At 39.2% G+C, this 16,349-nt stretch overlaps 1 protein-coding gene across 8 annotated transcripts in view; it reads left to right on the top strand.

Annotated features, from left to right (window-relative positions):
- LOC135464661 (cys-loop ligand-gated ion channel-like) overlaps positions 1 to 16,349 on the top strand; it is an 83,203-nt gene that overhangs the window by 62,869 nt on the left and 3,985 nt on the right. For 6 of the 8 annotated variants that reach the window (XM_064742153.1, XM_064742150.1, XM_064742154.1 and 3 more), the window contains 6 exons: positions 320 to 448; positions 987 to 1,184; positions 6,888 to 7,145; positions 7,697 to 7,852; positions 9,223 to 9,402; positions 10,900 to 10,947. In XM_064742153.1, the coding sequence (XP_064598223.1) occupies positions 320 to 448; positions 987 to 1,184; positions 6,888 to 7,145; positions 7,697 to 7,852; positions 9,223 to 9,402; positions 10,900 to 10,947 (969 nt within the window). Of the gene's footprint in view, positions 1 to 319; positions 449 to 986; positions 1,185 to 6,887; positions 7,146 to 7,696; positions 7,853 to 9,222; positions 9,403 to 10,899; positions 10,948 to 16,074; positions 16,270 to 16,349 lie in introns of all 8 variants that reach the window. The other 2 variants (XR_010443673.1, XR_010443672.1) reach the window with 1 other exon arrangement.

Raw genomic sequence — 16,349 nt, 5'->3', positions numbered from 1 at the left:
ATAAATGTTTTAGTCCGGTTTTGATTAACACTGCCTGTCATTTGTGAGAATAGTTATACGCTTCTGTTTTATGTATAATATTTATACGTGTATGTTTTTCTGAACGAAGGTTTGATGAACGTAAGGTCAATGAAAGTTTGTGGTAAGATATTGTTGACCGCGTGGTCAGATTTACGTTAAAACACTTCATGTAGTTTTGGTCCCAGAGAGGGTAGATAGTAGCTGCAGCCTTCAACGCTGACCTCTGGCTTGACCACTGGGGATATGTCGCTTATAACAATGAGGTATAATGCGATTCATTTATTCTCATTCATTTCAGATTCGAGTAGAAATCTGTGTTCAATTCGCTAAGGTGGGAGAAATCGACACGCTTAAGGAACAGTATGCGGCCGACGTTGTCATCAAGGCCAAATGGCGCGAACCGGCGCTGGATGGACAGACAATTACGGTAGGCTAGAATGACCAAATGTTATGGAGAGCTCTTTACCCACGGATTGGCGACTCTGGTCAAAGCTGAACTGACCGTTCATGTCTCCCATCAAAGCTGAACTGACCGTTTATGTCTCCCATTGTTTGAGTAATACGTCACCGGTTTCCCATCATAACGTCACCGTTTTCCACTCATGACGTCACCGTAAGGGAAAGCGTTTACAACAGACTACACAGCTTGAACACGAATATTTACTGCCATGCGCGTATTTTAGTTTCCCAGTATTGTACTGTATGATAAAAAAAACAAGATTAATATAATATTTCGACTTAAGTCAAAATTGGGTTTGTGGCATCATCCACTGGACCCCGTTGCTTAAAGCGATCTTAGTTAAATTGATTGTAACTACTACGGGTAAGTACCTCTTTACCATGGTAGTTATAATTACAGTTGATGTAGCATGGGATATCGCTCTCGTAAACAATGCCTTGGATATATATGCAGTTGTACTTACAGCTCCTAATTTGCCTTTCACTCCGACTAAACATGATTTCAGACGGCGGATGCCATCGACTGGAAAAAATACTGGAATCCCAAAATTTATATAGAAAATACGATTGGGGACCCGAAGGAGAAAATAAGTTACCGAGTTCTACACAACGACGAAGGACATGCATTTGTCGTGGAAAAAAGACGAGTCAAGGGAGTATTCATGGAAAACCTGGAACTTGATGATTTTCCCTTCGATGTACAGGTAAGTACAAGACTGATCACTTCAATTTTCCTTTCGCCCCGGAGTCAATGGCTCTTTTAAAGTGGGAAAATATTTTCATTACCCCCAAGATAACATGTAACCCGGGCGTTCTGCAAGTAGTTCTTTAAATTAAAATGATTTGTGTTTTTCGCCACACTTAATTAAGGATATCATTAATGTTCTTAATAATTGTTTCAATAAAATAATAGATGTTAGCTTTACCAGTGGTAGAAAAAGGGAAACACTAGTAAAAACTCACCTAACCAAAAACTCGCTGATCTTGGATTCGAACCTGTGTCCTCATTGGTGAATGTCTTTGGAACCAGAGAAATATAGAGGCCATTGTTAGTATTTCACCTATGTGTAGACGGTCAGTATGTTGTAGTTAGGAGTGTATAGCGTCTGTCACAACAGACCTATCCTGTCACTCAGGAACACACTTAACCGGTCATCTAATGTACGATTGCCAATACAGCGCAAATCAATGCAACTAGTGACCTTTTCCAAAAGCTGAATCTTTCTGTAACGTTATGTGATTCACCAAGCGAGATAATATCAAAACCATAGCGTACAGAACTATTTTGATTATTTTGTATATGGTGATATATGATAACCTTTCCCCAGCAACGGCGGCCGTTATCAGATAAAACGCACAGTTTGATCCAGCTGCAAGTTCTCTGTATGTACAACTTTGAATGTATAGGAGACCATTAATAGACTACTCAGCTATGAATGTATAGGAAGACCATTAATGGACTACTCAGCTATGAATGTATAGGAAGTTTGTTAATGAACCACTCACCTTTGAATGTATAGGAAGTTTGTTAATGAACCACTCACCTTTGGATGTGTAGAAAGACCATAAATGGAATACTCAGCTATGAATGTATAGGAAGTTTGTTAATGGACTACTCAGCTATGAATGTATAGGAAGTTTGTTAATGAACCACTCACCTTTGAATGTATAGGAAGGCTGTTAATGAACCACTCACCTTTGAATGTATAGGAAGTTTGTTAATGAACCACTCACCTTTGAATGTATAAAAAGTTTGTTAATGAACCACTCAGCTTTGAATGTATAGGAAGGTTGCTAATGAACTACTCAGCTTTGGATGTGTAGGAAGACCATTAATGGAATACTCAGCTATGAATGTATAGGAAGACCATTAATGGACTACTCAGCTATGAATGTATAGGAAGTTTGTTAATGAACCACTCAGCTTTGAATGTATAGGAAGGTTGTTAATCCACCACTCAGCTTTGAATGTATAGGAAGTTTGTTAATGAACCACTCAGCTTTTAATGTATAGGAAGTTTGTTAATAAACCACTCAGCTTTAAATGTATAAGATGTTTGTTAATGAACCACTCAGCTTTGAATGTGTAGGAAGTTTGTTAATGAACCACTCAGCTTTGAATGTGTAGGAAGGTTGCTAATGAACCACTCAGCTTTAAATGTATAGGAAGTTTGTTCATAAACTACTCAGCTTTGAATGTGTAGGAAGTTTGTTAATGAACCACTCAGCTTTGAAAGTATAGGAAGTTTGTTAATGAACCACTCAGCTTTGAATGTGTAGGAAGTTTGTTAATGGACCACTCAGCTTTGAATGTGTAGGAAGTTTGTTAATGGACCACTCAGCTTTGAATGTGTAGGAAGTTTGTTAATGAACCACTCAGCTTTGAATGTATAGGAAGTTTGTTAATGAACCACTCAGCTTTGAATGTGTAGAAAGGTTGTTAATGAACCACTCAGCTTTGAATTTGTAAGAAAGTTGCTAATGAACCACTCAGCTTTGAATGTATAGGAAGTTTGTTAATGAACCACTCAGCTAGCTTTGAATGTTTAGGAAGTTTGTCAATGAACCACTCAGTTTGAATGTGTAGGAAGTTTGTTAATGGACCACTCAGCTTTGAATGTATAGGAAGTTTGTTAATGGACCAGTCAGCTTTGAATGTGTAGGAAGACCATTAATGGACTACTCAGCTATGAATGTATAGGAAGACCATTAGTGGACTACTCAGCTATGAATGTATAGGAAGACCATTAATGGACTACTCAGCTATGAATGTATAGGAAGGTTGTTAATGAACCACTCAGCTTTGAAGGTATAATAAGTTTGTTAATGAACCACTCAACTTTGAATGTATAAGAAGTTTGTTAATGAACTACTCAGCTTTGAATGTATAGGAAGGTTGTTAATGGACCACTCAGCTTTGAATGTGTAGGAAGTTTGTTAATGGACCACTCAGCTTTGAATATGTAGGAAGTTTGTTAATGAACCACTCAGCTTTGAATGTATAGGAAGTTTGTTAATGAACCACTCAGCTTTGAATGTGTAGGAAGTTTGTTAATGGACCACTCACCTTTGAATGTATAGGAAGTTTGTTAATCCACCACTCAGCTTTGAATGTATAGGAAGTTTGTTAATCCACCACTCAGCTTTGAATGTATAGAAAGATTGTTAATGGACCACTCAGCTTTGAATGTGTAGGAAGTTTGTTAATGAACCACTCACCTTTGAATGTATGGGAAGTTTGTTAATGGACCACTCTGCTTTGAATGTGTAGAAATGTTGTTAACGAACCACTCAGCTTTGAATATATAGGAAGGTTGTTAACGAACCACTCAGCTTTGAATGTATAGGAAGGTTGTTAATGGACCACTCAGCTTTGAATGTATAGGAAGGTTGTTAATGGACTGCTCAGCTTTGAATATATAGGAAGTTTGTTAATGAACCACTCAGCTTTGAATGTATAGGAAGTTTGTTAATGAACCACTCAGCTTTGAATGTATAGGAAGGTTGTTAATGGACTGCTCAGCTTTGAATATATAGGAAGTTTGTTAATGAACCACTCAGCTTTGAATGTATAGGAAGTTTGTTAATGAACCACTCAGCTTTGAATGTATAGGAAGGTTGTTAATGGACTGCTCAGCTTTTAATGTATAGGAAGGTTGTTAATGGACCACTCAGCTTTGAATGTATAAAAAGTTTGTTAATGAACCACTCAGCTATGAATGTATAGGAAGGTTGTTAATGAACCACCCAGCTTTGAATATATAGGAAGGTTGTTAATAAACCACTCAGCTTTTAATGTATAGGATGTTTGTTAATGGACCACTTAGCTCTGAAAGTGTAGGAAGTTTGTTAATGGACCACTCAGCTTTGAATGTGTAGGAAGTTTGTTAATAAACTACTCAGCTTTGAATGTATAGGAAGGTTGCTAATGAACCACTCAGCTTTTAATGTATAGGAAGGTTGTTAATGGACTGCTCAGCTTTGAATATATAGGAAGTTTGTTAATGGACCACTCAGCTTTGAATGTATAGGAAGGTTGTTAATGGACTACTCAGCTTTGAATGTGTAGGAAGGTTGTTAATGAACCCCTCAGCTTTTAATGTATAGGATGTTTGTTAATGGACCACTTAGCTCTGAAAGTGTAGGAAGTTTGTTAATGGACCACTCAGCTTTGAATGTGTAGGAAGTTTGTTAATGAAACCACTCAGCTTTGAATGTATAGGAAGGTTGTTAATGGACTGCTCAGCTTTTAATGTGTAGGAAGGTTGCTAATGAACCACTCCGCTTTTAATGTATAGGAAGTTTGTTAATGAACCACTCAGCTTTGAATGTGTAGGAAGTTTGTTAATGAACCACTCAGCTTTGAATGTGTAGGAAGTTTGTTAATGAACCACCCAGCTTTGAATGTATAGGAAGGTTGTTAATGGACTACTCAGCTTTGAATGTGTAGGAAGGTTGTTAATGAACCACTCAGCTTTTAATGTATAGGATGTTTGTTAATGGACCACTCAGCTTTGAATGTATAGGAATGTTGTTAATGGACCACTCAGCTTTGAATGTATAGGAAGTTTGTTAATGGACCACTCAGCTTTGAATGTATAGGAAGGTTGTTAATGGACTACTCAGCTTTGAATGTGTAGGAAGGTTGTTAATGAACCACTCAGCTTTTAATGTATAGGATGTTTGTTAATGGACCACTCAGCTTTGAATATGTAGGAAGTTTGTTAATGAACCACTCAGCTTTGAATGTATAGGAAGTTTGTTAATGAACCACTCAGCTTTGAATGTGTAGGAAGGTTGCTAATGAACCACTCAGCTCTGAATGTATAGGAAGTTTGTTAATGAACCACTCAGCTTTGAATGTGTAGGAAAGTTGCTAATGACCCACTTAGCTTTGAATGCATAGGAAGGTTTTCAATGGGCCACTAAGCTTTGAATGAATAGGAGTGAGTGAGTGCTTGGGTTTTAATGTCTTACTTAACAATTTTTCTGTCATATGACGACGAAGGAATCCCTAGGGTGTATGTAATGTGCCTCCTTGCCGCAGGGCGGATTTTCATCGCTCTTTTATCTAGTGCTGCTTCACTGAGATGCCTTAACGAAGGCAAGTAAGCCGCCCTGCCCGAGCCATTATAATGACACGTGTCAACCAGGCGTTGCACTATCCCCTTCATGCTGAAAGCAAGGAAGTTACAACTTCCCCTTTTAAGGTGTTAGGTGTGACTCGATCAAGGATTGACCCTGGATCTACTGCCTCCCGAAGCGGAGAATGTATAGGAAGTTTGTTAAAGGACCACTCAGGTTTGAATGTGAGTGGTGTTGATTTTTTTAGCAAACAATCGTCAGTGAATAGCCACTCATTTGGTGACGCCATTTTGCCATGTTATAGCTATCTAGAGTGACGTCACAAAACCTAGGGGCTCTCCCATACCATCGGTATTAAACAATGTGACAAAAACGCCTGATACCCACAAAGCGTATCAGTTCTGCTCCGTATTCAAAGGGCCGATGTTTCTTTTAGTTTGGCGCTCTGTCAGGGCGATGTTCGTGGACACAAACGTCGGGTTTTAGCGGTCCTGCTCGTCATCGTCCTGCATGGGTGTAAACATTTGGCCTAGCATGCTGTACCGACTTCAGGGAATTTATCGACCATAGCAGGACCTTCTGATTGATAACAGACCCATTTACGCAGATTATGGGAAGATATTTTCGTAATAAATCTGACTTTGTTGAGGAAAAATGATGCAAAGTCACAATACGTTTCTTCAAGTAATGACTCTCCCGAGACAGTTTTGTTGCCAGCCCACCCTGATAAGTTACTGCTGCCTCCTGCCCAACGTGAGCATTGTGACACGGGTAGCCGGTCTCAGTTCCCTGCTCATAAATGTGTGGCTCAAAACGAATCAGTTTAACTCTTAAAATAACCGTTAAATCCAGTTTATTGCATCGATATCTGTCTATCCAATATAAGAAACCACGCTGGCAATCGACAGGTAACGGGTGTTTTGACGTGGCAGCCAATTATCACCAGACGCTTTCAACACTTGTGATTGGCCAAGTTCATAGGGCTTTTACAACATGGCTATTCGGAGTGAATTGTCCATTAATGCCATGTCCCCAATGCTGAACTGGCCTGGTGGTTAGCGCGCCTATCACCAATGCGATCGCTTTGAGTTCAAGTTCAGCTTATGCCACCTTCCCCTCCGGTCGTACGTCGGAAGGTCTGGCAGCAACCTGTGGATGGTCGTGGGTTTCCGATGGCGTCTGTTTCCTCTCACCATAATGCTGGCCTCCGTCTTATACGTGAAATATTCGTAAGTACGGCGTAAAACACCAATCCAATAAATAAAAAAATAAATAAATAAATAAATAAATAAATAATCGCATCGTACCTACACATATTTCAGGATCTCACCATAACAGTGGCGTCAGAGTTACCGTCCTTTGAGGTGGAGTTGATCGAGGATATAGAGGAGCATCACTTGGTCAACAGGCAGTCATTTGTGGACGAGCAGGAGTGGCATCTCTACATGCACACCGAGACAGAAAGGAAAGAGTTCTACATAGAGAAATCAGAGGCCACAATCAAACGGTCGGCGTTATCCGTGAAGTGCCGAGCGGCACGAAGACCCGGATACTTCGTCTGGAATATATTCATGGTCACGGTAAGTCATGACGTCATGGCGATGTCCAAGTGACGTCATGAAGCGTGAAAAGCAGGTGCGGAAATTCGCGAGCGATTTCACGAAAGGGTGATGATATATGAGAAGGTCACTTTTAAAAATAGTTTATCCACAAACATTCGATAAAAAATGTTTTACAAATTTCTTTAATTTAAAATGTCCTTAAACAAACTCTTCGCCAGTTTCCGTAAAATTTTGCCTTAGGTGATGTAAAAATATTCTTTATGTGACATTCAGTCAGACAGATTGGGGTTAAGTAAGACAGTTCTACTGTAAGGAATTGGTCATATGCTCCTCTATGATGTGCCATAGTGGTCAGGCAAACATGGACACGACAGAAATATTTTGTTTCCATATCATCCAGTGAGACTTACAAATGAGAACTTAATTTTGTTGACATTAAAAGTGTCCTGAAGTAACATTTAGCATTTTGATCGAAACTGTTGTTTCTGGGATCAGCCCCTGTATGGGCCGATTGTATGCTTGCAGTCCCTTTCTAGATTCTTGCAGACTTTCCCGTTTTTGTTTTTCAGTTTCTTATATGCAGTTTGTGTTTTGCCACATTCTCCGTGGACAAGAACCGACCCCACAACCGTCTTCAGCTTTCCTTCACCCTCATGCTCACGGCAGTCGCCTTCAAATCAGTCGTCAACCAAAGTTTGCCCAAGATCTCCTACCTTACCTATATGGTAAGTACAATCTATGCATCGAAACAGACATTCGTGTACCAGCCGTCAACAAAACTGGATATTCCAGATCAATAATCGCAAGGCCAATTCCCAAAACAACATTCAACACAAACGATCAAAGAACCAAAAAAGGGGGAAAAAATAAATGAAGTACGAATTTAGACGGATTCATACAAAGAGAAGCAATCAACCGTTTTGGGTGATGTTATCTGGACAGGCACAAGGAATGTTCTGGACGAATGAATAAAGAAAAACTACAGACTATTGTTAATACATGTTGAGAAGGAATAACGAGAAAAAAATAGTGCTCAAGATTCGTATCATACATATACATTGTCTCTATTATCTTTTTGTATTCCATATTTGTTTAATTGTTAGCCATGCTGAATGGATCTATGTCTCGAAACAGGCATTCGTGTACTAGCCGTCAACCATTAAGGACGTTCCAGGTCAATAAATGAAAGGCCAATTCCAAAATTTCCTAGGATAGGGAGTGCATATGCATCACGCTCTGTAATATTCCCGTGCTTGACGTGAGAAGGTCTGTCAGCAACTTGCGGATGGTCGTGGGTTTCTGCCGGGCTCTGCCCAGTTTCTTCCCACCATACTGCTGGCCGCCGTGGTAAAAGTGAAATATTCATGGGTACAGCGCAAAACACCCAGGAAATAAATGAATAGATAAATTCCGGCGCTTGATATTCAATTGGAATCAAAGCGGAAATGAAGTATATATACACTCTTGAAACTAAAATGCGGCATTAGCATTTAAATAGATCTAGAAGTGGCCAGGTTTTTTAAAATGTGATATGTAACACTTGTATGTGTTACACTTAGGTGTTTCTCTGCAAACACTAGGGAAACCAGGTCATTCCTCAAACTCTTTAGGTGTTCTTGCACCACTTTAGTTTTAAGAGTGTAATCACCAACATTATTCACGATTTGGATACTGAATAAACATAATCACCAACATTATTCACGATTTGGATACTGAATACATATACACGCCTAAAGCATTCTTTACATCTTTCCGACATCATTTAAAAATGATAGCTACTTCTGGTTACAAGACTGTGTCCAAGCTTTTACCTTTGGTGTGTTGTACTGTAGGTTTCTTTCTTTATTTATTTATTTGATTGGTGTTTTACGCCGTACTCAGGTTTCTTTAGAAGTGGCTTAAATTATTCTAACGGTAAATACAGACAGACCATTGACAGCAAACATATATTCACTTATAATACGTTTTACAATAGAAATGTCCCTCATGTATGGTAACATCTTGCTTTTTGCCATTGGTTTGTCCGGCTTGTGAAACAGGTCGCCAAAACTTATGTAAATTTAATCAAAATTCAATTTATTTTCATTTATTTCAGGACAAATATTTACTCGCATCGATGATAATGCTTTCAACAATCTGCGCGTGGCACGGAATTGTCACCACCATAAGCAACAAGGACGGGAGCGCGGACCGCATAGAGAACATCGTCCTCACCGCACTTGCAGTCATATATATACTCTATAACGTCGGCTTCATATTCATGATTTACCTATTCGTAAGTATTATATACGCCCTTTTGCAGGATTTTCCTTTTGTCATTACATGAAATGTGACTTCCTTTGTAAGTATAGTATATCCCCATGTTTTAAATAATTTAACGGGCCTCTGTGACCGAGGTGGTTAGCTGGCTTGCTCACCGGCCATACGTGGGAAGGCCTGGCAGCAACCTGCGAATGGTCTTGTGTTTCCCATGGCTTCAGCCCGGTTTTCCCACCGTGACGCTGGCCGCCGTCGTATAAGTGAAATATTATTGACTACGGCGTAAAGCACCGATCAAAAAAAATATCACACATCTAGCAAATTCCTGGCAGCTAATGGATATTTTACGATCTTTCTTACTACATATAGGGATAATTTCACAAATCCAGTGGTCAATCAAAATCAAAATTTGAAATTTGATTTAAACAATTAGTTTTTGAACTGTAGGAATTAAAATTAAAAACACGTGAAAAGCGTTACCTTGATATAAATATGTCGAAATTTAAACTTCCAGAAACCATAAACTGCGTTTTGTATTGAGATTTCAAACTGTGGCTGGTCAAATGTCCACAATGTGGAAACTGCCCTTGAATTTACGTGTTCATGCATGACTCTGCCGTTATCTCTCTGTAATGTTTTAACCAATCAAATGGTGCTCCTCGGACTGCCAGTATAATAGATAATAGAGCGGTGGAAATCCGCCCTGCAACAAAAAGGCACATAACATGCACCCTGAGGATTCCTTCGTCGTCATATGACTGAAAAATTGTTAAGTACGACGTTAAACCCGACACACTCACTCACTCACTGTAACGAAATTCCAGGTCGGGCGATAGCATTCAGTTTACAGAGGTTGGTGCCGTTCTCATAATACACTGAACAGTTAGACTGACGTGCTGGCGTGTTAGGTATCCCCTCTCTTAAGTTTGAGGACTAGAGTTAGCTTCTGTCACTATTCTCGGCGGCCGCGCTGAGAATAAGCCGTTAACAAGGCTTGTGTGGCCGTTTGACAGTTTTGCGTGTGTTTTAGATGACTTGATTTCCATGATTGTGACGTGTAAGTCTGTTCGTCAATAGGCAATTAATGACTCCTCGTCGTCATATGGTTATATAAGTTATTAAGTACAACGTACATACGTACTTGGCTTCCATATTATAGCTGGAAGGTTCTTTAGTATGGAGTTGAACAACATCAAAGGAATAATATTTCTTGGAGTGAGTGACAGAGTGCTTGGGGTTTAACGGCGTACTTAACAATGTTTCACTCATATGACGACGAAGGAATCCTTTATGTGCCTCCTTGTTGCAGGACGGATTTCCACCGCTCTTTTAACTAGTGCTGCTTCAGGTACTAGGGCAAGTAAGCCGGCCCGCCCCAAATTGAACGGCGTTAATATTTCATAGTTTTGCTTTTCGTAGAATTAGCAGAAAGCTGAATCGCTTACTCCATGGATTAAAAATCATTCCTTCATTAATCCGTAGGTCATGCTTGGTTGACTTTTTGTGTTTTCAGCCATGTAAGAGGAGGCGTCTCATGAACTTAAAGGACAGGGAGTACCGGGTAAGAACTTTTCACATCACGTGATCATATTTGTTTTACCTTCAAACATCGGAGATGTCGGCACTGTCACGCATTTTTTTTACGAACATCCGCACTTAATGATGTCATTTCGCACCTAATATGGCCATTCCCTCGTTTTAGCCACACCTTATATGGGCATCGCACCTTATATGGGCATCGCACCAAATATGGTCATGTGTAACACCCTCCCACTGGTCTGTGAATTGTTTCACTGTGACGTTAGCCGATAACAATGTGACTCGCACTTTTGTCTCGTACATTGTCTTTTTTTATTGACGTGTTTACTGTTGTGTATTTGTACTAATCAGTGTTTGTATTAACGTGGATTTTGTGAACTAACATAAGGTTAAACTCTTTGAAATGAGAGGAAAACTATTGAACAATAACCAGCCTCTTTTTACGAACACAGAAGTAAAGCTGCATGTCCGTAGATAACAAATTCCTCATTTGGTTGAAGAAGTATTATCGTAATTTGGAACTTTCACTATCTACGTGTAGCACTTGCTCTAGCACTGGTGATCTTGGACAATTTTCAACACCATATTAAGTGCTGTGACCAAACAGTGCGCAAATCTTAAATAACGACAAAACCGTTGATTATGCTACTTTCTAAACCACATCCACCAGTTTTGAGGTGTTCTGTACGTTGTAGATATGTACATGTATATCGGAAAGGTGATCCTTTATCCTAAGCATCAGTGGTTCATTCATCACTCATCAGTGGTTGCCAGGCTATCAGTTACTCACTTGATAATGATGTCCTTTTTTATTTGCCTTTATTTTCTTGATCAAAACACAATCGCGGAAATCTCCCACTTTGACGCGTTTATACGCAAAGAGTGATTGTAAACAGTCCAAAAAGTACGCCACGTGAAATAGTTCCCAACAAAATGTCATCGGGAGGAGAAGTCAGTAGTTTGTTGGCACCAGTCACCATGGACTACGGTGAGCATTTTAACGCTCTCACCACACCTACACTGAGAGAAAAGTTTGAGTCCACTGACTAAACAATCTGAGCTATACAATTGAGCTAATTCAACTCAGAAAACTGAGTCGTATGACCAGATCAGCTGAGTCATGAAAGTCATCTGATTATATTGCTCAGTCACTTAGCTAGCCGGACAACTTTCATGACCCAGCTAATCTGGTCATATGATTCAGTTTTCTGAGTTGAATTAGGTCAGTTGTAAAACTCTGTTGACCTAAACTTATCTCTTCGTGTGTAAATCGTATTTTTTTTTAGTAAACGCGACCTGCAAGTATCTAGTAAAGTTTAAATCTTTTCTTGTGTGCTGAATAATCTGATTTAGTTATTTATTCGATTGATGTTAACACCAGAAGGAAACCAAATATAGCTTGGAAAAAACATCGCCCTCCGTCGGGTATATTATCACTCATCCTGACTCAAAGCAACAGCCGGTTTATCAACTGGATCAGGATTCGAACTCCCAACCACATTTGATCAAGGTCTGACGGGTACCGAACCAGCCAGGTCTCGAATGTTTGACTGACTGGTGTCCGCTTCGACTTCGCGTGATTAGTGTTTAGTTTCGGTGGATATATGATTGAGGTTTTGTCAAGCGCTTACATATAAATTTATATTCTGGTGCCAAAAATAAGAATTATTTTTTGAGGAAAGATGTAATACACTAGTCGAGATATTGTTTAAATATGAAACCATGACACTGAAAACGTTGAAATAAGCAAATTGATTTCTTTTTTTCAATAAGAGTATCTCAGGTGACTAAATATTAGAGTTACATGTATGTTTAAAGTTTATTTATTTAGTGAAAAATCATTTTAGTTAATCTTCCAGGTTTCCAAATCTTAAACGAAAGCAAGTGTTAATAAATAGAAGAGAATAATATAATTGTTTGTTTCGAAGTTTATGAACTTATTGAATTCAGATTATATTGATTAGATTCCAGTGAAAACAACGGGAATGAGTAAGATGGATAAAATGTCAGTTTTGACGTTGTCACGAAATGCAAAAATCCTGTGTAAGAAATAAAAATTTTCAAGCCTTGGTCTTGAATTGAACACTTACATGTATGTTTTAGCAAAACCAAACTTTTCAGAATGCTAGTGCTCTTACTCTATTTCCATGTTTAAAAATGCTCATGTTTTGTCATTCGGCTTACAGCCTGAGGAAATGGACAATGTATAATGTATGTATAATTCTATAGAAATGTCTGAAGTCTTTTCAACAAAAAAACTTCACTTTTCTGTTATCAACTTTCCGCCTGTGACCATCAATTTTCTGTCTATTCATTTTCTTCCTACCAACTGTCCTCGACAACTGATTATTTACTGTAATTATTGCTATTGTAGGACTCGTCGTTGTGGTTGTTTCATTTCGTCGTCTTCATAACTCCTGTGTTAAATGTTCATGTAGCCATGTTGGACACTTCCATTGCCCTTTCATCAAACGCTTTTTGTATCAAAAATGGTAGCGCACTTCATCATATCTTTTCGTATCGAACGTCACCAACACGTCACACCCCCCCCCTCCCCACCCGACTTCTCACCCACCTCCCACACCAGCACGACATTATTTTGTAAATTGCATATATTGTATACATACAACTATTTACATATTTCTAGGTTTGAACAAAACAAAATTAAGATATTTATTTTTTCATCAAGTTTCACAGGGTAATGGATTAATCAAATCAGTCAGTAAATCATACTTGTCGATGGTTCATTTCATCGACAGTTACATATACGTCAAAAGTACCCGCCTTTTCTTACGTCCCATCCTCCTTATGTTGTCTGCATTTGACGTACAGTCCGTGAAAAACCGACGTCCTGGCCCAGGGTCCTTTTTTACCGTTGCAAAAGCATTTCTTTGACTGTCAGGTACCTGAATCACGTCTGCAGATGTATACGATGTTAATGATGGTTTAATTTTAAACACTTTTCCTAATAGCCGAGTTTAACAATGAGAATGTAAATACAATGCTAATTTACGTCCCATATACATAGCGCTATCGGGATTTCATCCCCGAACGCTCCCCGATAGTCTCGCACCATAATGCTGCCCGCCGTCGTATAAGTGAAATATCCTCTAGCAATGCGTAAAACACTGATCAAATAAATAAATCTGGATGTCGTCTAATGAAGGGAAGATAACTTAATGATATAGCCCATTATCAAGTGATATAGCCCCTAGAATGATATATCCGATCAACATTCAGATGACGCTCTGCATATCCGGCCATGGGCCATAACTATGTATTGTTTGCCATTAAATGCAAAACCTTATGAAAAGTGCTAAATAAGCATAAATGTCAGTTTCCAAACGTTAACTATAAACCAGACATTTCTGCGCATGTCACATTGTTGGATTGCCACGGTACACTGTTTCGAGTCCATCGCAGGTAACTCTGCCAGAAAGTAACTCAGTAATAAGTGACTGCCTCACATAGGCAGCCTGTTGATTGCGATCATCTGCAGCTCAACAATTTGGGTTTCTTATCGAATCATCTCACATGAGTGACAGCATAACCTTATTGCTCTTTTTATATACTCTCAAAGAGCAGTTGTGTTTAAAACATTGCAAGGTCTGTATATGTATAACAGATACACATAAGCTGTAGCAAATTTGCATAGGCACAATAACGTTGTATGTTGCAACGCGGTGAAGTGGCAACGCGGCTGTGTTATTTACTCATCTAAAACAATTAAAGCTCTGGCTGTTGTTGCCATTAAATAGGTTGTTCAAAGGCGTCAAAATACAGTTTAGAGCAGGTCAGGCATATAACAGGGCAATTTTCCCCGCACAACGGCGACTAGTAAAAGGGGAATCGACCTTTATTCTTTTGTAATACACGATTGATAAGAAATCAATTTACATTCAAAACGTCATCAGAAAGGCAGGAATCCACAGCTTGGACCCGAATTGCTTTGGGCAATGCTTATAAGCAATCTCCTGGTCCACTATATCTACCAACTTCGTTTACCCTTGTCTCCCTAACCCATACGTTTGTCTTAGCGCCAACACCCACCACCCCGCCCCACCCTTCTGGTCTCCAGCCAATCGTCTGTCAGACAAGGTACACTGTTGTGATCTGTATTTTGTTTGTCATACTCGGCAATAATCGGTATTAATTGGCACTATTCGGTACTTTTCGGAAGGCCTACTACTCAGCTAACCAGTCGATATCTGAGATCACGTGGCATGTGTCCGTGTTCCTGTTTTAACTGTGTTCGTGGCGTGACAAGTCTAATCACGTGACCAAGAAATGCGCGTATAGCAAGTTCGTGTACTTGTAACTAATGAAAACCTCATTTAAAACTCATTCTCTTCATTCATCAAAGATGTGCCGTCTTTTTTCCGGTAAGAGTAATTTCATTTTAAGTACACCAGAATTTTTGTGGTTGAAATATATTAGGGTATTTCTGAGAACAGCATCAAATCAAACTGAGATTTCAGAGCATCATCAGTTCATTGTTGACTAAAAGTAATCTCAAAAACTGTGCTATTTTAGAATGCATCTTGTAGAACTTTAAAATCATTTTTTGATTTAATAGGTAGATAAGTTGAGTGTTTAGACTATTTAAATCGTAAAACGTAACGCTGTTCAGTGAACGTTGTTTGTAAAGCAGCCTTTAAATTCTGTTGATTTCTTTGTTTTTTTTTGGTTTTTTTATTATTTGCCTACCGTTACTCCATGGTTATGATTATCTCCCCTTTCAATATTTAACCCCTCCTTAGACTGTCAGCTCAACCACCAGTACAACAACAACAACTGCTGCACGGCTTTATATGGCTGCTTAACTTCTCTTTTTTTTTATTCCTATGGCTGTCATTCTGTTCTGTCACCTGACTGACGTTTTCGTAACTTCTCGTGTTCTCTCGAATGGCAGTTGTTAATTTGCCCTCTCCCCTCTTAATTTACTGACTTCGTGTACTTGTAAATCTACACATAACAACGCGAAGCAAAATTTAAACTTTTGGGAAGGAAGTGACGTTGTATTTTGCGACCTTTGAGCTTTATTCTGTCATGATGCGTGCGGTGAAAGCCCCGTGGTTGTACTAGCGTTGTGCTGACGGTTCGGATTCAGTTAGAAATAGCGTCCTACGACAGTTGCCTCATCTTTCAGAGTTCTCTACGGGAATGGGAGCTTTGAGACGACAGATAAAGGGCAACAACTCTTGCACCTCTCTGTTCATCCTTTGGCATTTTTCACTTCACTTACCCGCTCAGCCTGATGATACAATTTGCCCGCAACATATTTAGCTTATTGAAAGACAAAGAAACAGGCCTACAATCGCAAATTCTTACGCTTTGGAACTGGGTGAGTAGAAAAGAAAAAGAGAAAAAACAAAATGAGTGAAAATTTTTGCCGCCTGCGTAGGGCGTTGACAGGAAACTTCG

Source organism: Liolophura sinensis, chromosome 4 (genome assembly GCF_032854445.1).
Source record: "Liolophura sinensis isolate JHLJ2023 chromosome 4, CUHK_Ljap_v2, whole genome shotgun sequence".
NCBI lineage: Eukaryota > Metazoa > Mollusca > Polyplacophora > Chitonida > Chitonidae > Liolophura > Liolophura sinensis.
Note: the sequence above shows the minus strand (reverse complement) of the source record. Positions and strands in the feature narration are given on the sequence as shown.